Source organism: Alosa sapidissima, chromosome 5, assembly GCF_018492685.1.
Source record: "Alosa sapidissima isolate fAloSap1 chromosome 5, fAloSap1.pri, whole genome shotgun sequence".
Taxonomy (NCBI): Eukaryota; Metazoa; Chordata; class Actinopteri; order Clupeiformes; family Clupeidae; genus Alosa; species Alosa sapidissima.
In genome coordinates this window covers 17,770,007-17,793,232 of record NC_055961.1, presented here as the reverse complement: position 1 = coordinate 17,793,232, position 23,226 = coordinate 17,770,007, and the positions used below count along the sequence as shown (strand labels likewise).

The following is a 23,226-nucleotide window of genomic DNA, read 5'->3' as shown; positions in this document are numbered from 1 at the left end:
ACACCCTTAACAGATAGAGAAAAAACAAAACAAAAGCATCATTAGATTTTCACTCTCGTCAGGAAAGGTTTCATTTATGCGAATCAATCAAAGCATTGCGGGGGGAAAAAAACAAAGTGGAAATGAGAAAATTGACCACAGCACACACAGACAGAAATTCCTATTAACAGAGTCAGATTATTTGTCAGGAGTAAATTGAAAAACGGGGAGGATGACGAGGGGAGCAGATAAGATAAACTGCCTGAACGCTCACATCATTTACATAATGCATGGGGAAGACCAGCCGCTTGAGCTCCGAGGCTCTGGGACGGCGAAAAGGAATGCAATTAAAAGGCGCGTGTTTTTACAGACAACAATTTATGCTCAAAATACACACTCCCTCTCTACATGCCAAACAATCTCCGTTAGTCAGATTCAGAGTGGTTATTTTTTTTATTATTGTCAGTGGAATGTTACTAGTATAGTACTGATTTTAGTATAGTCATTCTCCCCCCCCCCCCCCGACGGGATTCTTGGTATAAATAAATGAACATTTATTTATGTGATGTATCGGAGGGGCCCGATTTATCTGGCCCATTCCCCCAAATCTCTACGGCGGCAGCCGATAAATAAATGAACATTTATTTATGTGATGTATCAAAAAAAAAAAAAAAAGAAATGAAAAAAATTAAGCATGAAGCCATAAAAAATGAAGCCACTGCTACTGTAACGTTACACAAAGTCCACAACCCTTTCAGTTAAGTCCTACACTTACCTGATTTTGCGGCCCTTGCTGGCCTTGGTGTCCACTTTCTTCTTGATCTTACTGCGCAGCTTCTGAATGGCCAGCCACTGCCTGAGGAGAGCAGAGAGACACACACGAGGAGTCAGGGGTATAGTATACTCTCAGTCTCTCTGAGCAAACACGAGGAGTCAGGAGTATAGTATACTCTCAGTCTCTCTGAGCAAACACGAGGAGTCAGGGGTATAGTATACTCTCAGTCTCTCTGAGCAAACACGAGGAGTCAGGAGTATAGTATACTCTCAGTCTCTCTGAGCAAACACGAGGAGTCAGGGGTATAGTATACTCTCAGTCTCTCTGAGCAAACACGAGGAGTCAGGAGTATAGTATACTCTCAGTCTCTCTGAGCAAACACGAGGAGTCAGGAGTATAGTATACTCTCAGTCTCTCTGAGCAACAATGAGGAGAATTCAGAACAGTGGAACACTGATGAGAAAGCTCAGACTGGAACACACTCACAACCTCAGAACACTCAGGGGTGCAACATAGCGCCTCAGCACACTCAGTTAGCAAGTATAATGAGCTGGAATGTGTGAAAACAATCTGCACAGACTCAACTCACATCCTGACACAGACAGAGAGGTCATCGGAGTGACAAGAAGGTCCAAACGCTTACCTGCCCATTGCAACCTGGTCATTGGGATCAGCTGCACTGGTCTTGCGCTCTATGAGCTCTCGAAGAAGCTGAAAGGAAAAAGGGGAGGGGGGGGGGGGGGTTATAGGCTGTTATAGACATTTTAAATACAGGCCAAGCTAACAGTTAGTGCAAGAGGTCTCCTTTTAAGTAGGCAACTTCTGCTTTTAATATGGCATATACTATAAGAAAAATACTATTATAGCATTAACATGACCGTTTGCCACTTTGCCAGGCGTAATACACAAGAGGAGCATTTTATGGCCGTCATCCCGTACACAAGACTGAGAGGTGTCACGGGAGCAAACGGTTCGCAGCACGACGGCGCTGGAAATGAGCTCTGCTCCGCTCTGCACGCACCCGTCTCTGCTCTGGTCCGCCGTGCTGTGGCGAGTGGCCTCCACCTGACACACGCGGCTAGTAAAGAGTGACACCTTTATTATCAACAGAGCGGAGGGGCCCGATTTATCTGGCCCATTCCCCAAATCTCTACGGCGGCAGCCGATCCATCAGTTTATCTGCGCCACTTCATCAGTGTCAGCCTGGCGTCCCGACGCCAACCTGCTGACCTGGGATCAGCTGTGCTGCTCTGCCAGAGGCAGCCCCAATAGTAGCCTGCGTGCCTATCTGCCCCAATAGTAGCCTGCCTGCCTATCTGCCCCAATAGTAGCCTGCCTGCCTATCTGCCCCAATAATAGCCTGCCTGCCTATCTGCCCCAATAATAGCCTGCCTGCCTATCTGCCCCAATAGTAGCCTGTCTGCCCCAATAATAGCCTGCCTGCCTATCTGCCCCAATAGTAGCCTGTCTGCATATCTGCCCCAATAGTAGCCTGCCTGCCTATCTGCCCCAATAGTAGCCTGCGTGCCTGTCTGCATATCGCATATCTGCCCCAATAGTAGCCTGTCTGCATATCTGCCCCAATAGTAGCCTGTCTGCATATCTGCCCCAATAGTAGCCTGTCTGCATATCTGCCCCAATAGTAGCCTGCCTGCCTATCTGCCCCAATAGTAGCCTGCGTGCCTGCCTGCCTGTCTGCCCCAATAGTAGCCTGCGTGCCTGCCTGCCTGTCTATCTGCCCCAATAGTAGGCTGCGTGCCTATCTGCCCCAATAGTAGCCTGCCTGCCTGCCTATCTACCCATCAATCCCTGACCCCGCAGTCAGAAAGCATGCATGAGCAGAACGAGGGGAAGTCTTTAAGCAGCTGAAGCACTGCTTCCCAGAGCAGGCAGGCACACTGACCAACACATTTAGGACATGGTCACAACAAAGAACACCTTAGAAGACCATAGAATTAAGCATTTCCAGCATCCGAGCTCTACGCCAACTTCATTTTAACTGAGCCATCAGTGAGCCTTCCTCTGAAAGCTTTCTACAGGCCAGCGAAATATATGTTTCATCAAGGATTTGCCGCTTGGCACAATCAGGGTTTTCCCTAATACGCAAGAAAGGTCAACTGAGCTCCACTTACCTGGTGATAAAAATCACTGTCGTCGAAGATCTCCTCGTCCAGGTCTTTGAGGTGTGCGTTAGCCTTCAGCATGGCCTGCTCTACCGCCTGGAGGAAACACAGGAGACAAGACAAGAGAGAGTGAGATTATCCCTGCCCTGGTGACATAGGGACTTATGTTCTACACAGACACCAACAGGAACATTAGAAAGAACAAGAGCCGGAGACATCTGGCTGAAACCTAGCGCTGCTGGTTAACTTGTGCAGGTCCTCGTTCCGGTCACTGAGACAGCTTTCACACATTAGCTGGATGCCAGGTGGACGTAGGTCAGACTGTCAGGCTGTCATTGGTTAGCAGATTCTATTAAGATATAAGCGGTCTCACTAAAGCACTACTCGTGGCCCTTTTCCACTATGGAGTAAAGCCTCAGACTTTTTATATTTCCATGATTGAGGCCGGACCAGGGCCGCGGCCCAGACAGCCTCAGGTCGAGACTGAGACCGAGGACTTTTGGAATGGAATACCACGCAACATAAGGGACTTTGCTTATTTTTGTGAAGAAAAACAATCTACATATACACATACATACATTAAAAAATATATATATATATATATATATATATATATATATATATATATATATATATATATATATATATATATATATATATATATATACACACACACATACATATACATACATACATACACATACACACACACACACACACACACACACACACACACACACACACACATAAAAACTTTGCAAAATAATTAAGGATACAGATTCCTACAATGTTATGACTTGTTTAAATGTCCTTGTAATTAATTTGACATATGCTCGCAGTGTCGTTGCTAAGCACTGTTTAAAAGTTTCTAGCATCAGTGTTTCCCATACATTGACTTATTTGTGGCGGCCCACCACAATATCAACATTGACCACCACACAATGATTTTCCAGGTTGTACTAAATTGTGCTTAAATCTGGTTAGCATCATAACCACGCTGCGCTAATGTGTTAAAAACTGTTGTATTCAAGTTAATTCTGCAAACCAACCACCACAAATGGAATTCAATTCAGTGGGAAACACTGAGCATTGTTGGCTAATGTCCCTGATGTTACAGCTCCTTATGGAAACACAACACCGAGGTCACGTACCGGTGTTTAAGACCGGGGAAAAGCCTTGGGCCAACCCCCGGTCCATAATGGAAAAGAGCCACTGGTGTTTCTAACATAAGCTGTGCTTCAAGACAAACAGACACTAGACAAAAGTCCTCTTATAATGTCTCCTTTCATCTCTCACTCGTTCACTTTCTTCACCTCTTTTTCTGTAGCTGCTGGCTCAAGTACAGGAGCGGTGATCTCGGGCTTGCCAAGGACTCGGAACTGGGACCGTCGCGTCTGTGTGCGACGGACTAACCTCTCCTTATCCATCAACACGTGCTCAACCTGGGTTAGAATGTTCCGGTCAAATGACCCAAAACCCTGCAACAAAAGACATGTGTAGTATTCATTAGTACCAATTAGACCAATATACTGCCTTAACATTTTGAAAATTAACAATACACGTTTCGACTTTCAGTGGCCATCGCATCCGCTACAGACAGAAAAAAAACCTGGGTCTTACCTTGGTGTTCTTGCCCATGGTGAGTCGTGTCTTGTCGTACCACTTCTGCAGGGTGCTGTTGCGGTAGGGCTCAAAATTTGCAAAGCGTTTGGTCATGAAATCAGGATAGTCTGACATTTCAAGTTTCCGCTTGGGAGCCCCTCCGTTTTGCGAGCCCTTTGACTTCTCGTCTTCATCTTCATCGTCATCATCTTCTTCTTCATCCTCCTCATCCAGATCACTATCCTCCATGACTTTACTGTGTAGAACAAATTTAAATGTATTGTGATTGAGACACTGATTTTGAGTCTGCCTGTAAAGTCCCATGTGAAAAGCCATCTAAGATCAGTACAGTAAGAGTTAGTCCTTCCTAAAAGCCATAGTGCACCACTAGGCTATTATTCTGGCTTCCAGTACCTCTTGCTGTTTGCACTCCATGCCTTGCCCTGAGCGATGACCCTGGTCTCCGGGTTCTGGAGCAGGAGAAGATCCTGAAGGTCCACTAGGGACCTCTGCAAGGCCTTCAGCGCTTTGTGACCTGGGGGGATAAAGAGTGGACTTTTAGAATTGGAATTAAAAACATGCACTGCATCTTCTTAAGCTTCCACTTTTGCTTTTGTTCTGTTCCAAGTTTACGCAAAGAAAAACACGAGTGAAATCTCACATGCGGTCTTAACCATCATGTCAGCATAACACCACACAACACAGGCATTTAACAATGGCACGTGCTCTGACTATACTTAACACATTCTCCGCCACCTACCATTCACACATTCGCTCACCACCTTCAGTACACAAATCACACTACAACACAAGTCACAACACAGAATGAAAATGGGGAGCTTTCGTGGAAAAACCTGGAGGAAAAACAAAAAATGGGAACTACTATACAAAGACAAACCAACAGATGCAGCAATCGTTAGTCTATGCTAACTGTTTGCCGCACCTTTGCTAACTGTTATCCAATGGTATCCTTGTCTCTGCCTGGTAATGAATGCCATGCTTTCCTAAAGCTGCATCAGATAGGCTTAATCCAGGAGTTAATCACTGCTCTATTGATGGTTTCAGTAATGCTATTCAACCCTTCATCACCAAACTACACTCCCTCCTATTCACAATCCACCATCAATTAAAGCACGTTTGTCACTTCAAAAATTCTTAATAACCCTTGAGCGAAAGTACACCACCTCCTCCCGATTCACTTGTCAGCATTTATTAGGGCACCATATCTAATGTGGGACTGTTACGATTCACCCCCTGACTGCCTTCCATGACTAGAGAACGGCTGGGTGTGGGTCGCATGCTCATGCTCGCTCGCGCACACACACACACACACACACACACACACAGGCACACACACAGGCACACACACAGGCACACACACAGGTCCTGCCATCTTCAACTTTAATCAAAAGTACACTGGCACAGCCAAGCTCCCTCCCTCCTGCTCATAATAAGGCACTGCTAAGGATTCAGGAGGAAGGCTGCACATCAATCACTCGCCTCCCTTTTATACCCACGCAATAAATATGCAAATGAACATGAGCCAGGAAGCGTTCAGATCTGCACCCGTAGAAAAAAAAAAAGAAAGAAAGAAGGTGGTGGTGGTGGTGGTGAGGGGGCACACACAAAAGTATTAATTGCCCGTGGCCAGAAGAATCCTATTAACTGCAGCGGTTGATTATCAAACGCCCGGTGATTTTCACCAGGGTGGTGAGCAGTGGAGGCGGAGGCGGCGGTGGTGGTGGGATCACCTTTGGTTTAACAAAATCTCACCACAACAGTTTAGTGTTTAGCAATAAGTTACCCCTCTGCCTATATAGGCCAATTCTGTGCAGAAGGAGGGAAAAGCACTAGCCACATGGGTGTGTGTGTGTGTGTGTGTGTGTGTGCGCTGAATGTATTGACCAGTGGCTTTTTTGGCTTTTTACATACGTAAAAAAAAGGCCTCTGGTAAGCTTGGCAGTGACACATTGTTAAAAAGGGAACTTTATATATATATATATATATATATATAATTTGTTTAACATATCTGGATACTGTGAAGATTGTATGTGAAATAGGCTAAATAAATGAGTTGCTATTGTAGAGTAATGACACAAAACCACTGCCTTTGTAACTCATTACATTACATATTCATATTTAATACATCTCACGAGTAAGGCAGTCTCCAGCCATTGCTGTTTAACTTCCTATCAGCACACATGTAGCAAATATATCAAAGCTGCCTCTTCGCTGTTGTTTGCATGGGCTGATCTCTACCACCCTTATCAACTTAGATAAATGTAAAAGTTGGAGATGAGCAAACTCCCTCTGCAGACATGGGGGGTATTCCAGAAATCAGGTTTACTGGCTTAACTGGGTATGTTAACTTGGAGTACCTGGGATTTCAGTTCCAAAATGAGCAGGCTATGTAAGTCACTATGGTAACATAGGCTCTGAACTTAACTGGGTATGTTAACCCAGAGTAAGTGGTAAACCTGGGATTTCAGTTCCAAAACGTTCTAAAATGATCAGGCTATGTAAGTAACTATGGTAACATAGGCTCTGAACTTAACCTGAACAAAACATACCCCCTTCCAGGTTATGTTCAATTATGTTCGGTTATTTCAGTGCATGTTCAGCCAGGCCACTATTTTTACACGTCACACAATGGTGTTTCATTTTGACGAAGGTCCGATTGACAAAGAAGCACAAAATCATGTAATATTCATCTGTGCAATTCACTGTGAGAGGGCGATAAGCTTTCTTTTCCAAACAAGTTTTGCAAGAGCGCTACAGTTTTTCAGCTGAATCCTAAATATAGGCTACTTGAAAAGCATTCTCCATCCTTACATTACGCATCGTGGATTAGAATAGAATAAAATAAATCTTTCATGTAGGCCATAGTGAACATTTGTCTTTGGCTCACCAGACATAAACAGATGGACAAACAACATCTCCGACACATTGAAGATATCATTAAAACAGTACAAAATTAAGTACAGTACAAAAAAGGGAAAATAGAAAATGAATAAATAAATTTGAACAGGCTACATAACAGCTCAGCCAGGTATGTGTGTTGTCACTAAGTTTGGCTGATGGCATTTGGGATAAAATAGTTTTACACTTTTTGCCTCTCTCCAAATTATGTGCATCGACGATTGCTCTCCGACTGGGAGTTTTTGTAGTGTTGGAGACGCAGAGCATATCGGGAAGCTGTCGGTCGGTGCGTAAAGTTTGCCTTGCGCTAAAGCAGTTCCTGCGCAACTTCATTCGTTTTCCTGGACACAAACCCACGAGGATCATTAAAGTGTAGTTTCACCAACTGACAGGTCAGCATTACTTATTTTAAGTTTTACAAATTTGCACTGACAATAGGCCATCTTCGCTGGTGAGCTTTCAATTAATGGGCCTTGGCTTTTTTTAGAATTTTCTCACAATAAGGTCTAATGGATAGCCTATAGGCCACTTCTATTTTTGTGATGCTCTCTTAATGGTGTTGGTGTTTAAAACACTTTTTAATACTATTTTATTAATTGCCAGATTATATGTGATGCTTCACATTTTATCACAAACTTGGGTGTGAAATAGCCAGGGCCCAGTACACGATGCCAGGATGTAGCCTACCGGGAATCTAATTTGAGCGACACATTTCAACAGGGTGCGTTAGGCCTATACCTTACTAGAATAGTCAGTTCCACTACAGACTAATTAATGTGTAGGCTGTAACTTAATGCTGTATGTGCAATTACAGGAGAACTTGATGGGTACTGGGGGATAGAGGATAGCCTACCCATGCCTTCCAACACTCATCACCCCTTACCCTGATACCGATGCTGGAGCGCAAACTTAATCTTGGCCCATGCACAGCAGAGCAGAACCCGTGTTAAAATAGAAAATTACTTTTGGGTTTCTCAAGGAGTCTATGGCCCACTCAATCTGTGACAAGGTAGGCTAGTTTAAGAAAGCATCATTCAAAACAGTCAATACGCAATGTCCACTGAATTATTTAATTGTGCATTTGACAGAAATAGGCTATCCTAAAGATACGCATTTACACGGTCAGGCTATTCTCTGTCAACCAAGGTCTCGTTCCTTGACAGACACTCAAGTATTGCTCTTTTTTGTTATTACAGTTCTCTCCTCCTCGTAAGCCTCAAGGAGAACTTACTACTCCGCCTCTGAAAAATACGGTGCTCTTCGATTCGCCGGTTTCACTCATGGTTTCGACTCTCAATAGATGATGTCTTTATAAGTTCGCCGTGAACGCGCACAACTCTAGGTTAACTAACGCAGGGTTGATTGAACTAACTGGTAACCGGTGTTTTGGAACCGACAGCTCGGGTTTATTCGTCACAGGTTCAGACAACCCAGAGGTTAAGTTTTATCTCAGTGTTTGTTAAACCTCCTTTCTAGAATACCCTCATGGCCAGCATGTCTAGCCATCAAACAAGCAGGAAAGAACAAGAAGCAAGGGCCAGAAGAGAGTTCTGTGTGAGTGCTTACTGGACATTCTAGCTATTTTGCAATATATAATTAACTAATAAATCTACAAAGGCCGCAAGCATGCTGCCCTCCTACAGTAATAACAAATAAGTCTGTACACAGATACAGTATAACACATATAAATATTGTCTGCCTGTGGGAGGAAAGAATAAAGCTTCTCTTTGACCAAATTGAAAACAGAGCTAGAGTTTTTGCCATCACTCACTGTTCTTCAAGGCTCCTGAAAATTGCACGTCTCCCTTGTTTTTAAACTCTGGGAAGGTCTGGGGCTGTGGAAGCTGATTGGCTGTGGCCAGAGCTTTCTGGATCTTTATCCTGCTCTCCAGAAGCTGATCCCAAAGAGCTGCAGAATGAGAATCAAGACAGAGTTGCAGAGATTCACTGAGGTCAATTTCAATTAGATGACTAAATAAGTCCTTCTAGATAAATAGAGTGAAGAAAACATATCATACCAAGTTGATTTTTCACAGACTTTCCCTTTTCTACTTCTTCATCAACCTTCTCCTTAGAAAATGTCATCACGGCATCAGTGTCGTCCATCTCATCATCGTCTTCCTCCTCATCATCTTCCTCTTCTGATCCTTCCGAACTGTCTTTATCTTCCTCACCACTATCTCCTTCATCATCCTCTTCACTTACTCCAAGGTCATCCATTCCCTCAGTTAGTTTGCGAAAGTCTGTCTCTTTTGGAAAGGTGATATCGGTGCTTTTCAGTTTGGTGACTGACTTAGTTTTCACTGGAGCATCCTCGTCCCTTTCCTCCTCATCCTCTTCATCATCTTCCAGCTCCTCCTCCTCATCGTCGTCATCTTCCAATTCATCACTGTCACCACCTTCATCATTATCATCATCATCTCCGTCTTCATCACCGTCGTCATCTTCCTCTTCCTCATCTGCATTGAATAACAATTGTGTTTCATTCTGTTATCACCACTGAGATCTTCACAATTAATATAAAATTTACCACAAACAAACAAGATCTCAAACCATGTAATATCACAGGATTTCAAAAATGAATGTTATTGGGCTATTTAATATTTAGTAACTTTCAGCAGACACACGGAGTAGATACATTTGCAAGAATATTCTTCCATGCATTAACTATATGTAGCCTACAATCAAATTTTTTCCTCATGCTTTGTATTACACATGTACATTCATTATACAAGTTACAAATGATGAAGATATGATGTGATTGAGTCAGCAAACTCACCTGATCCTGCTACTAGTTTCTGCAGTTCTTTCCGAGATGTCGCCTTCCCCGCATATCGCCGGTCAGTTTCCTCCAGGATGTGGGAACTACGCTTCTTGAGCCCAGAGACTGAAGTGTAGTCATCCACCTCATCACCCTCATCGAACTTTTCGATTACCCTGGCCTTAGTGGCTGCAAAATTGAGGGAGAAAATTATGTTTGAGATGCCTGAGATCTCTGAGTACGGTAAATGTCAAAGTATGCTGGGGATGGATGGGGGTTAGTTCTATACCAGATTTCCAAAATTGGCCTTTACAAATTACAAAACGGCATTGTTACTCAACAATTTGAGACAACTTGAGGAATAAACATGAGCATTCAGAAGATGTACATTAAAGATGGTAAAATGACAATAACATTTCATGTCAGTAGAACATTTCATGTTGACAGTAGCCTACACTTCACCCTACACACTCACTCACTCACTCACCTCACACAGTCCCACAAAACGTTATACTTTATTAGTCTACCTCGTAAATAACAATAAGTTCACCTAAGTCTTGTTTACAAACAAGCTATATAATGTTAGATGGCTGTTTAACATTAGTGTCTAAACCAGTGTTAAAATTAGCTAGCCACCGATTCTGCTGACACACAAACACAAAGATGGTACACAGCGGGAATTAATAAATCAGAAAATCAGATCGTCTCTTTTCATGTGTCCGTCTAGTTTACAACTTCCATGCTAACACCACACACATGTCGCTTGCTCGCCACGCCACGCCGCCGGTGCAAGAGCATGGTGGGTCACCTACAGCGGACATATAACTGAAATCTGATGTTAAAGACATGACTGCCAAGTAGCTAGAGCGGTGTATAAGGTCCTACCTTCATCTTGATCGTCCTCTGGATCTGTGAACTTTGGTAGAGGATTTAATAGATCTTCTAACTGTTGTGATATAGAGGAAGCCATCGTCTTCGTCTGCTGTCGACTGATGAGGCTTGACAATGGAACATCTATGTGCAATATCGCCTCCAACTGGAGTGGAGTATAATGTAGGGCCTACATTAGAGGCGTCTACATGGTGCATAGACTGTTTTATAATACAGTCTATGACATGGTGCGCTCTTTTTTCTACCAGAGAGCCTGTGTGTAGTTTAGCGTATGGCCAGGCCCAGGTTACTGAATTACCATATATCTAAATAAGCAACACAACTCGTGCTTTCAGCCATGAGCTCATTCATCCTATTCCCTACATATTTTACTACAGCCTACTTTTTTAACAGCCTATTACATGGAATATGTTGGCTGGGTCAAACAAATGCGTTCAGACTCCCACGCGGTCCTCTTAATTCTTTCATCCAAAGCGTGAGCATGTTTCTTGATGCTTATATCTCCTGCATCAATTCTATATGTCAGTGTAAAAATCAATCACCCGTGACAAATATAGAATATATCGGTATTGGGCAGCATAGTGTGTAGTTAGCCTTATTGTGCATTAGAAAGAAATGTAGGCTTATTAAAACTAGACTAGGTATTATTTTAAATGGGTAAATAAAATGGCCTTCTGATTTTAATTCAGTGTTTGCAATGAAAATGAAACATTCTAAAATGTATTGATTTAACCTATTCTATAAAAAGTCTTTCCCTTTTTACTTTAGTCAGACATAAGCAGAAGCATTAACTTATATAAAACACAGAAGAAAATAATCAATATTAAATTAAATAATTAAATAATATTACACACTGGGCTTAAACTGCAGGCGATGGCCTATGTCAGTTTTTTGAGAATTTTTCAAAATTTTCCACAAAGACTATCAACTATCAGCCAGAAACTGGTGAGCTTGAAATAATAAAAGAACAACCACTGTGTAAAAAAACCTCATAATTTATTGTGCTGCAGTTTTTGGTGTCTGTCTGTTATTTGTCCTCCCGTGGTATAGTATTCACAAACTAGCACAGTGAAATCATACAAACAAAAATAACAAGTAGGCCTAGAACACATACAAAAGTTTGGTTGGTGCTTGAAACACATTCTCCAGTGCCAAGAGGCCATTAGCAATGCTAAGATTTCCAACCCCTGAAGAGAATGCTCGTAAACAACAGTTCATGTCAACTACACAGCATAGCTGAGACATTTTAGAAGGTAGACTTCATTTTACAATTCAAGTTGTTTGTTCATAAATAAAGGGTTAACAGTTCTCCATGTGAAGACGTCCGTGTGAAGGCCAAACTTCTGAGATTTGGTGGAATAAAAAAAAAAAAGATTTACAGACATGTATGATCAGTCCTAATGAAAATCTGTTGTGTGATGGTTTCAGGTGTCAGTATATTTTTACAGGCAGCAGAGTCTAATGAGAATTAATGTCATGATAATACTAGACACCTAACCTGCCTAACCAGTATTACATCCAACCTTAAATGTCTGCAACAGTCCCCATCACATGTCTTTGTTAAATGCAAATCCATAGACCATTAACCAGCAAAGGACTACAGTATAGTTCCATTGTTGCAAGTTGCAACAATTAAGTCTTTATTACAGAAGCACATCATATAAATACAACAATCAAGATGGTGGATAAAATGGCCAACTTGTAATATTTGCTCTAATGAATAAATACAAATAATTAATCAATGAAATAAATAATAAATACTCACATAAATAAATTTTAATATTTAAATAACAGAACAATAAAAATAGTCCAGGCCCTAAGTGTTCTGAGCCAGTGTGGAGTACCATAGCCTTTTCTTCCTCTTCCTCTTCCTCTTCCTCTTCTCTCCTTCCCTCACGGGATCAAAAGAGTATATATGCTTATCCTTCCTCTTCCTCTCTGTGTGCAGCCCCAGCTACCAGACCGTGCCTTCACTCATCTCTGAGGACGTGTGCGAGAGCTGGTTGCTATAGCCGCTGCCGTTGAGGGACAGCGACGTGAAGGGTGTGCCGGGGCCACACATCTCGCTGGAGATGCTCTGCATGGACGCCGGCCCGCTGGGCTCCGGGCTGGGCGAGTCCCTGGCGTGCTGCTGCGTGATGATGTCCGTATAGCACGGCACGTCGCCCGCCGGGTGGTGCCCCGGGTGGTGGTGCTCCCCGAGGCTCCCCAGAGGGGTGCCTGCGGGCCCCGAGGAGGGAGCGTAGCCCAGGTCCCCCGGGGTCTGCGCTTGTGATGAGGGGGGGCCCTGAGGGAAGTAGTCGTAGTTAGCCCCTGGGCCGTAGTACTCACCTTGATAATCTGGGGAGATTGAACAGAGTGTCAAATTAAGAGGGGGTGGGGGGTACAATCCAATGGAGGCTGGATGATTATGGTATAAGCCAGTGTTTTCCCAGCCAAAATATGTGTAAACATGTGCAGTAATTTCAGGCTACCTTATCAGTTTATAGGCATAGAGATGACAGATAAAAACAACATAGAAAATCACATTGTAAAAAGAATGGACTCAATTATGTCTTAATTGGGAATTGACTAGAACTGGAAGGTTTAAATTAAAAACCTATGCCTATGTATTTCAAAATATTGCATACACGGTACGTTTTCTATTGCCACAGTTTGGTGTTCAGGCCTGTTATCAAAATAGGCAATTCTGCAAACATTTTTGATCATCTATTTGACAAGAAAATGGCTGCTGAATCGTGCAAGTCTCAAATGGCACTAAATCACTTATAGGCACCATAGGCTATAGCATGATTCCAAGTGTATACCAATGTAAGATTATTACCGAAATAAGTCAGAAATACAACACAGGTTTACATACCTCCGTAGGAGAAATGCGCGTTCGGCATGAGTTCACCAGGCTCTAGCCGGTCCATCAACGTCCGCATCCTTCTTGGACTGCGGAAAAAAAGATGCCTCCTGGTACTCAAAGCACTTAGCTGCTTCATTCGTCGTTCTTTTGATCTCCTATTCTGGAACCAAACCTGCGTTTCAAAGAAATAAAACGGTGTGAATAGACAAATCCCAAACGTTGCAATAAAGCAAAACAATAACTACATACCGCCTCAAATAGGCAAAATAACGTGTAATTTCCATGTAAAAGAACGATAATAAAACGACCGCAATGACAGGCTATATACATATATAAGTCAGGCCAAATAAGCAATACTCGCACTGTTGTATCATAATAATATGGCAACGGTCTATTCATTTTAGCCCCTTCTTTTCCCCCCTCAGCTTTGAGCACCTCGAAATTAGGCTATTGCGGGTTTTGAGCCCTTTATCTGGGACTACAGAATACACCGTTCTGGGATGAATTTGTGTACCTGACGAGATTATCACTAACTATCCCACATCGACATTCGATAGGCTTTTATTCCAATTGACACCAGGCAATGACCAGAATGAATAAACTAGTGTCACCCTTGACGATAGGTTAGGCGTCTGACGTCCAATCAGCATCCAATCTAATGTTCAAGGTTATTTTGGCAAAATTACTATATCAGACAATGCAAGAGAAACACGTCAGTTTCATCATGGGTCTATGGGAGTGGTTTGCAAAAAATGCTTCATATCACATCCTATATTAAAAAACAGGTCCCTAAATGCTGGAGCATCAGCTTCCAGTAGCCTACCCTTCTCAAGGTAGTCTACCATATGCTATAATGGCCAACACTGAGGCCTGGGTTGATTTTGAAATTAAATTGACATAATTTCATTTCTCTAATCAATGGTCGATCCACTAGGTCCACGTCTTTGACATACAGATTGAGAGTTGACTCCATTGGTAACCGAAGGATGTCATTAGATTGTAAATAGCTTGCCTGAATCACTCTCATATTGAGTCCAGTTTCCTGCGCGAGTTGCTCACGAATGTGTCTGGTGGGCTTTGGTGTGGCCGCAAAAGCAGCTTTCAGGGTCTCGAGCTGTTTTGCTTTGATGGTGGTCCGTGGCCCTCGTCGTTTTGTCCCCATGTTCTGTTCTTCGTTCTCATTGTTGCAGGGTTCCTTGTCTGATAAATGTCCAACTTCAGAGTCTTTTCCGTCGTCCTGTGGATCCTGGGAGTCTGGGGATAGACTTGGGTCACTACATGTCGTAACTGGAAAATATGAAAACAAATGTATTATTTTTTCACTTTCCATTTTTCTTTTCGTGCGCAATACAGTTACAGTAATAATACAGTAAGTATAGGCCACACGTTACATAAAGCATATCTTGCCAAATCTATGGCAGGAATGAAAATAATAAAAATGCAATGTCAATAATAATAATAATAATAATAATAATAATAATAATAACAACAACAGTCACATTTGTGTTGTTGAATTTTTAGTTTAGACAGAATAATAATGAATGAATTTGTCACTAACATAACATTTTACCAATGACAAAAGGCAGGTTTCTTTTTCTTTTAGGCCATGGCAAAATAGGAAGATGGGCTTGGCTTAAGGTCAATCCATTCTTCAAGTAAAATATAGACTAGAGTAAATTCTCCATTTACCACGTGCAGTATGTATTTAGGCAACACTGATAATTATTTGAAGTTGGCTAAATAACGAATTTTCGTAAACTAAGATAAATGACATTTAATTTGCCAAGGCTTACCTGAGAGAAGGGTGGTGTCTTTGCCGATGCTACTACTCAAATAGTCCTCTTTACACATGAATTTATAATCATCTAAGATATACAATTCTTCGCCAGTTGAAAGCTGCTTGTTGCAAATTATGCAGGTGAAACAGTTCAAGTGAAAAACTTTGTTCCTTGCTTTGCGAACCAAATCGTTGGGCAAGATTCCTTGTGCACAACCTCCGCATTTGGTTCCATATCTCCTGCAAGACATTTCAGAAATATCACAATTACAAAGGGACCTCAAATGCAACACATACAACAAGAAACGGGTAGGCCTACACGGGTAACGCGTAAATATTCAAACGGCAGCAAGAGATTCTCTAATGCTCTACACGATAACAAAGGTAGATAATTGAACAAAGCCCCACAGATTGTCATCATTGTTTAGGCCCACCCCGATGTAAAATATAAAAAACAATTGAAATCCCCATGCGGTCCTCAATATTTGCACCACATTACGGGATGCATTCATTTGTTTTTCAAATAGTTTACTCTAAGAATACCCTGGTAAATTTAACAAATGCCATTCAAGATAAGGGAAACCATTGTAACTCTGCATTTATGCAAATGTAGGCGACTTATTCAAAGTTCGCAAATGTGTGCTGACTGCGTGTCTCTGATTGCTCTGTCTGCTGGCTTCCTCTGTGAGTCGATTTATTATTCAAATCCACTTATCACGTTTTCATTCGAGTTTTGGCAAACAAGCGGGTCTGCACGCTAAGATTGAGCCGAGGCGGGACACACTTCTGTCAAGACGAGCTGGCATAATTCTCCTCCCCGCAGCTCGCCTGGCAGCCGTATCTTGTAAACAATGGGCTATTCCATGAATCTGTCTTGGAACACGTTGATGTGTGTCTTTAATGCACCAGCTTTCGCATATCATCACCACAGTCTTGAAATGGGGTGCAGTGAGGTCCCTTGACTTACACTGGTGACAATTTAACAATGTGTTGAAATTTTGGTAACGCGAGCGCGGGCGCGTTCACAGCATCCCTCTCTGCCTCAGTGTGTGTGTGTGTGTGTGTGTGTGTGTGTGTGTGTGTGTGTGTAAAACCTCCAGGTACATACCTAAAGAAATCATTCTTGCAGTAGAGTCTCCCTTCTCTAGAGAAGCATTTCTCAGTTAAATTGCATTTACATTCACAACACTGTACGCATTTGGCGTGCCAAGCTCTGTCCAGAACGTTGAGTAAAAATCGGTCCAGGATAGGCCTCTCGCACCCCGCACAATGCACCATGTTGCACAGCCTACAGTTCGCCTGAGAAGTCTTAAATGATGGTACTCTGCCCGGTGAAGTTCTTGCGTCACCTTACACAATTAATATGAGGCGCTCCGCAAGTCTCCGTCCACAGTCAAGGCAATGAGGTTCATTCAGTCTATATATCCACCTTGTTTAAATCCACTCCGATCGAAATACGGACAGTTCGTTTAAAGACATATGGCAAGATGTCAATCGCACGAACTCACTGAAGTTCCAGTTTATGGAAAACCGACACAGAATTTAAAAACACGAGGTCCCCAGATATCCAGTGCGGAGCATAGGCATGTGATGTACAAAATTATTTCAGTTGCAAGGATATTCAGGTACCGTCATTGTCACCGACAAGGGAAATCATCAGGGCATAATTCCAGGTAATGGTAGTATACAAAAACAACAACTTGAAATGCGCTTATCATCCAAAATCAGGGCTGTGATTCCCAAGAGCTCATTAGCGGCGCCGTGGGCCTCTGTCTCTCTCCTCGTGTCTTGGGTGGTCAAACCTCTGAAATTCTTCCTGGAGCGAGCAGGTTACCCTTATGCTGAGCAGCATCACGTCATAGCACAGGATATCCAATCAGAGCCTTGCTATCCAAGTGACAATTACCATCCTTTGAGCGGTTTTCGGTACACAGTTCAGAGCGCAGGATAGGAACAGTCAGTTCCTAGAATTATTGTATCTACAAAATATTAAAGAACAAGAAAGCAGTAGTTTATAGTTAAATTCGTAAACATTTTAACACAGATTCTAAACAATGTTCGGACTATAATTTTCTTCCCATTATTTTTTGCTTTGATTTTATATAAAATAATTTTAGAGGCCGGAGAAGCCTTCTTTTGAGCGTTAAAAGCCTTTTACCTATGGCAGGAAATCACTGATGTGCTGTCGTTTTTTGTATCATTAATCGGTGAATTGTAACGTATGATTGGGCTCAAACGTTTGTGTGACTCCGGATTAAGAGGATACATTCAAATATTCAGAAAATGACATCAATCCGACACCATTGGGGCTTCTTTTTAACCCCAAATTGTTGTCTTATATCATAGTCTAAAACTTTATTATGCCGTCTTCTAACAACTGTCTTTCTTTCAGTTTGTTGCAGGAGCCTAAGCCTGATACCTTGGCAATGACGGTGGGACATGTAGTGATGACCATTCCCAGGCTATACACATGACTTGTACATGTATGTTGTTGTCTATGTTCAGGAGTTATTCAAACAGCATCGTTTTGGGAGGACTTGTGTTGCTTAAAAGTAGCCTGTAGTAATGGAATCTGGTTCGCTCTTGAAATAGGCAAACATTTGAAATACTTTTTTAGCTGTAGCCTACTTGGAGGAGAATGGCTAACGTTTGTTCAGTTATTGAAAATACGCCAACGAAAACTCATTATTATCATACTTGCAAACTATTATAAATCTCTAGACCTAAAGTCCAAAAGTAAAGTCGGCTACACCTTTTAGATTGCGTAGCCTACTGTAATGATCTATACCAAGGCAAGTGTTTTTTAGGGATGCGTTAGGCACGTATCCGTTATATTTTGTAAAGTATGTTGAGAGCCTCTCAATGATCTGAAGTTGAGGAAATGACAAACAGGACAAACAACAAACGTAATGCCCCACGTTGACGTACATTTTCAGAACATTTTTTCAGAACTATTCCTGATTAAATCAGTGTGTAGCCTACATTATTAAAAATGTAGGCTATAAGAGATTAAAAAAAAAAAAAAAACTAGCCTAGGCTAGTTTCTAATAACCACTCAATTTTCTGTACGTAGGCCTAATGGAAATAATGCATGACACTCTTAAAATAGTATCGAATTAAGTCTAAGTAGGCTACCCACAAATGATTGGAAAAACAACAACCATCAATTCCACCTGAGATGAATGTTTCTCTACACATATACCTATGTGAGGGTGAGAGGCCATGGATCACTAATGATTATAATATAATGTCTGGCGAGAGACACTGCCTCACAGCAGATAGTATCTCACAGCGGGTGCACATGGGACAATCTGCGAGGGTGAAAAGACGGAGATAGCGGATTGTCTACCTCACAGAATCCAACTAGCCTCAGTCCTGTTCACCCCTGATATCAATAGCCTGGGGACACGTCTCTGAACAATAGATAGCGCAGACATTAGAAATATCTCTAGTTTCGTTTGTGACCAAACGTTTTAGGTTCTACAGCACTGTCACCAGAAAAGTGGTAAGAAAATAAATGGAAACACCATGTGGGAAGGGAATTACAGGGGATGATGATGACGATAATATTATTATTATTATTATTATTATTATTATTATTATTATTATTATTAGCCTACACTTACATTATTATTATTATTATTATTATTATTATTATTATTATTATTCAAAATCATTATTTCAAACGATTGACCATTGCCTAATATCAATATGCTAAAGAGCAAACAGTTTCTCTACTCTGAATAGAAAGGCTATCTGTAATGGCAAAAAAGATATCCGGAGAGAGTAGCATAGGCCAACATAGGCCACATATCAGTCGAATGAAGTCGAATATTTGTCCCATTGGAACTGTCAATAACCCATCACCAACTCCTGTATTGTCTTTAGAAGCAGGTCTATTATGAGGTAGGCTAGTCACTATCACCTAGCTACTAAATTGATCAACATTTTGAGCTCAGCTGATTCAATTTAGGAAACGTGTTGGTAATAGGTTGCATTTAAAGCGGACTATTAGTCGAGTCAATGGGGACTCAGTTCTGAGCTGAAGGACGGGCTTCATTTTATAGCCCATAGATCAGGGGGGAGGCGACACTATATTTTCAGAGGTAGAGTGATAGTCTAGTTCACTTGTGCCTCACAGCTTTATGTCCGGAGTGTGTCAAGTGTGAGACATATAGTGCTAATATGGAGGAGGGGGGACGCAGTCGACCTGATGCATGCGTCTGAGACTTATAAAAAGTAAAGGCTCCAGTCCAGTAGATAGGCTAAAGAAAGAAAAACAATGTTTCGTCCCGCAACTCAGATCTTCAAAAATAAACTAGGCCTACTAGGCCTACAGGTTTGATGACTTTTCCATTTCCAATGCAAAATTGTGATGCAGCACTTCATAATATAATTGTTATCGCCTGTCAGTAGCCTACGATAACTTGACCCTTGGCTGTAGCTTGCATTCCTGCTGTTCGTATTTGTTCTCGTTTGACTGTTTGAGCAACCCAGGAACCAGTCAGGATTCCTCTGTTTGTTTTGGCTTCAAAGCCCTCTCATTAACGTGTGTTAATTGCAGTTAATTGGCTCTAACGAGATGAGAAGGCAACCCAGTGGGACCACACATACAAATAATTTGTAGAAAACACAATTCATTATCATATGCTAATTAACGCTAGTTAATACAGATTAGACAGCACTTGGACGGAAAAGTTTCATCCAGATAAAACAGAATAAAAGTGAATTATTAATAGTGAACCAAGCAGAGGGGAAAAGCTGGACTGGCTGGCTATACTCCCATTAAGTAGATTATGTCCACCCAAGAGTCAGGGCCAATTCCACCACCTCTCTGTTGTTACAATAAACTGTAGTCCTCATCACCAACCAACTACAGCTAAAGATAATTCAATCTATAGTAATTGGTGGGTTTGGTGGACAGGATGAGATTTGAATTTTTAATTCAAAATTTTAAGTGGGAGAGCAAGAGAGCAGGAGGGAGGACTAGAGAGGGAGAGTGTGAAAATGTAATAGAAATAAAACTTTTTTATATAGGCCTATTAAAAAAAAACATACACAAAAACCATGGGCCTGACAGAAGGTGGCTTTTTTCATTAGGTCCTGTGTCTGGTCTGACTGTATGAGCTCCCAAGCTTGGGAAATGCTGGAATTGGGTGTGTGTGGGGTGCGGGGTGGGGTGGGGGGGGGGGGGCTGAGGGGATGCCTTGCAGCAAGACGGAGAGAGACATTTCCATGGCAACCGTGTGTCAGGTAGGGGCTCGAGGTTCAGCTGGCCCTGGTGGGTCCAGAAGGAGAGGGAGTTGTGAGCCAGAGAAGGGGCTTTTTGTCTCGGCACACTCGACAAACAAAGGCTCGTCCGTCTCTGCGGTTTCACACCACATTGTGCCCATTCAGACACAGGCTGCTCGTGGCGTGGACACGGGACAGCTGACAGCCTCTCAAAGGACAATGTCCCTCGAATGTGCTCACACTCGCAATCGCGGGATTTGCCAGCACAAGTCACCAATTGTGACAGACACATTACTCTTTCTGACATTAGTCACGTTTGTACGTTTCTATTATCACTGGATTGCAGGCCTGCTAATACCATTGAAGGAAACATGACCACATTTGTTAATTGTGAACCCTGAAAGGTGACTTCCGTTTATAGTGTTCTGAATAGAACATTGGGGAAGTACAGAGAAATTATTCATGTTGAACACAGATTCAGGTGTGAGGCAGGGCCAACTTGGACCAGCATTCAACAAAGGCCCTGCAAAGTTTTCAAAGGCTGCATGAAAGTTATATATTTAGCAACAACCGTACCTTCATCACACTAATATTGCTAACACCATATGCTTGTTGCTTGTTGTATTGCTATTGTGAGTTCATAATTTCAACAGGTTGACATGAGAATCTGTGGCGGTGACAGGTGCTCTCCACCAACTCCCACTGTAGTGCATTAAAGCAGATTCATGGACAGGAGGAAACACACAGATAGCACTCAATGGCTGCTTCAAATGCCATCACCTATTCAATCCTAACTTTGCCCGGATGTTGAGAGTGCAGCCAGTGCCAGTCCACACGCTGACAATAAGGAGAGGCTTAGCTGTAATCCGTATTGACCGCAGCTTGCTTCATCTGCCAATTTATATCATGGATTTGTCTCACTCAGTAATGTGCCCACATCAAGTCACCCCTGTGTAAGAGCATTAGGTCGTTCAGTCTATGCAATTATTCGGCATTGCTTACACTTCGACAGAAATGTGGAAAATAGGAGATATGTAGGCCTACGTTGTGAGGACTCCAAACACACACACACACCCTCACACCAATCTTGATATAATTGAATTAGGTTATAATTAGTCAAATATACTGTAGTGTCTCATTAGTCGATCTTCTCTTGCAGGGTTAAAGATTACAGTAAGTGCAAGGGAAATTATTTACAGTAAACATCCGACCTGGTTGTCGTGCTGGCTTCCAAAAAATCACTTTCTAAATCACACTGCTGAGCATTTGGAACCAACTGTTTTGGATGTGATCTTAAACTCTCCACCAGCTACTCCAACACAGAATGCATGTGAATGTATATCAAGTGTTTGACAGTGAAGGGGACAACAGGCTCAATCAGAGCACGGGGGACGGGGGGATGAGAGAAAGGTAGAATGAAGGAAAAGTGAGTGATGTGTGAGCGAGTGAGAGACATGACATTTGAGACGGAGAGAGACAGGGGAGGGTAAAGGGAGAGGGAAAGAAGGATGGAGAGATGGAGAGATGGAGAGAATGAAGGAAAAGTGAGTGTGATGTTTGAGAGCGAGCGAGAGACATGACATTCACGAAAGAGAGAGAGAGAGGGGGATAGAGGAAGAGGGGAAGAGAAAGAAGGATGGAGAGAAAGATAGAATGAAGGAAAAGTGAGTGTGATGTTTGAGAGCGAGCGAGAGACATGACATTCACGAAAGAGAGAGAGAGAGGGGGATAGAGGAAGAGGGGAAGTGAAAGAAGGAGGGAGCAATAGCAAGGTGAGAAAGAGAGAGGAAGAAAGAGAGAGAGAGAGGGACAGAGAGAAAGCAGGCGAGAGGGAGAGGCTGTGAGAGAGGGAAAAGCTGTGACAGAGCTTATTTGCCCTGCTCGGGGGTAAAAGCTGAGGGATGCTGGCAGAGGGAGGGCCCTGGGGAGCTGGTTCCTGGGGCCCACTCATGATGGAGATTGATGGAAGCGGGCCTCAGACGCCCCTGACGCTCAGCCAAATTAAAAGACTATTTTGTCGGGGTTGTAAAAAAGAGAGAGAGAAGAATAGTAAAGGGGACTGCTGCACTCCCCTCCCTCCCTCCATCCCTCCCTCCCTCCCTCCATCTCTCCCTCGCTCGCTCCCTCCCTCCTCCTGCTTGTCCTCCTCATCTCCACCTCTCTCTCTCTCTCTCCTTCCTTTCCTCTCTTTTGTTTGTCTCTTTAGTGCCATCAATCCCTGAGGGATGAGAGCCGTTACACGCCTTTCACTCATACAAACACGCATGCTGTGCCCTCTCTCTCTCTCTTGTGTGTGTGTGTGTGTGTGTGTGTCTG

At 42.6% G+C, this 23,226-nt stretch overlaps 2 protein-coding genes across 2 annotated transcripts in view; both read right to left on the bottom strand.

The window, feature by feature from the left end:
• Positions 1-11,185, bottom strand: part of aatf (apoptosis antagonizing transcription factor) — a 16,268-nt gene extending 5,083 nt beyond the window's left edge. Inside the window, exons 1-10 of the mRNA XM_042091187.1 lie at positions 11,045-11,185; positions 10,178-10,348; positions 9,417-9,857; positions 9,170-9,307; positions 4,894-5,014; positions 4,498-4,735; positions 4,191-4,355; positions 2,887-2,973; positions 1,398-1,465; positions 755-835 (exon numbers count right to left, since the gene is read on the bottom strand). Of these exons, the coding sequence (XP_041947121.1) occupies positions 755-835; positions 1,398-1,465; positions 2,887-2,973; positions 4,191-4,355; positions 4,498-4,735; positions 4,894-5,014; positions 9,170-9,307; positions 9,417-9,857; positions 10,178-10,348; positions 11,045-11,129 (1,595 nt within the window). The 5' untranslated portion in view covers positions 11,130-11,185. The remainder of the gene's footprint in view (positions 1-754; positions 836-1,397; positions 1,466-2,886; positions 2,974-4,190; positions 4,356-4,497; positions 4,736-4,893; positions 5,015-9,169; positions 9,308-9,416; positions 9,858-10,177; positions 10,349-11,044) is intronic.
• A 917-nt stretch (positions 11,186-12,102) lies between these two features.
• lhx1b (LIM homeobox 1b) lies at positions 12,103-17,465 on the bottom strand. The gene is made up of 5 exons (XM_042092502.1): positions 16,787-17,465; positions 15,695-15,918; positions 14,914-15,188; positions 13,911-14,073; positions 12,103-13,390 (listed from the first exon to the last, which is right to left on the bottom strand). The coding sequence occupies exons 1-5, from the start codon at positions 16,954-16,956 to the stop codon at positions 13,005-13,007; spliced, it is 1,218 nt and encodes a 405-aa protein (XP_041948436.1). The 5' UTR covers positions 16,957-17,465; the 3' UTR covers positions 12,103-13,004.
• Positions 17,466-23,226: the final 5,761 nt, after the last annotated feature.

Excerpts from the sequence above, each read along its gene's own strand:
- lhx1b (XM_042092502.1), bottom strand. The coding sequence starts at position 16,956 with ATGGTGCATTGTGCGGGGTGCGAGAGGCCTATCCTGGACCGATTTTTA. Across the intron at positions 15,919-16,786 it reads TGCAAGAATGATTTCTTTAG|GAGATATGGAACCAAATGCG; the intron begins GTATGTACCTGG and ends AATGTCTTGCAG. Across the intron at positions 15,189-15,694 it reads AGACACCACCCTTCTCTCAG|TTACGACATGTAGTGACCCA; the intron begins GTAAGCCTTGGC and ends CATATTTTCCAG.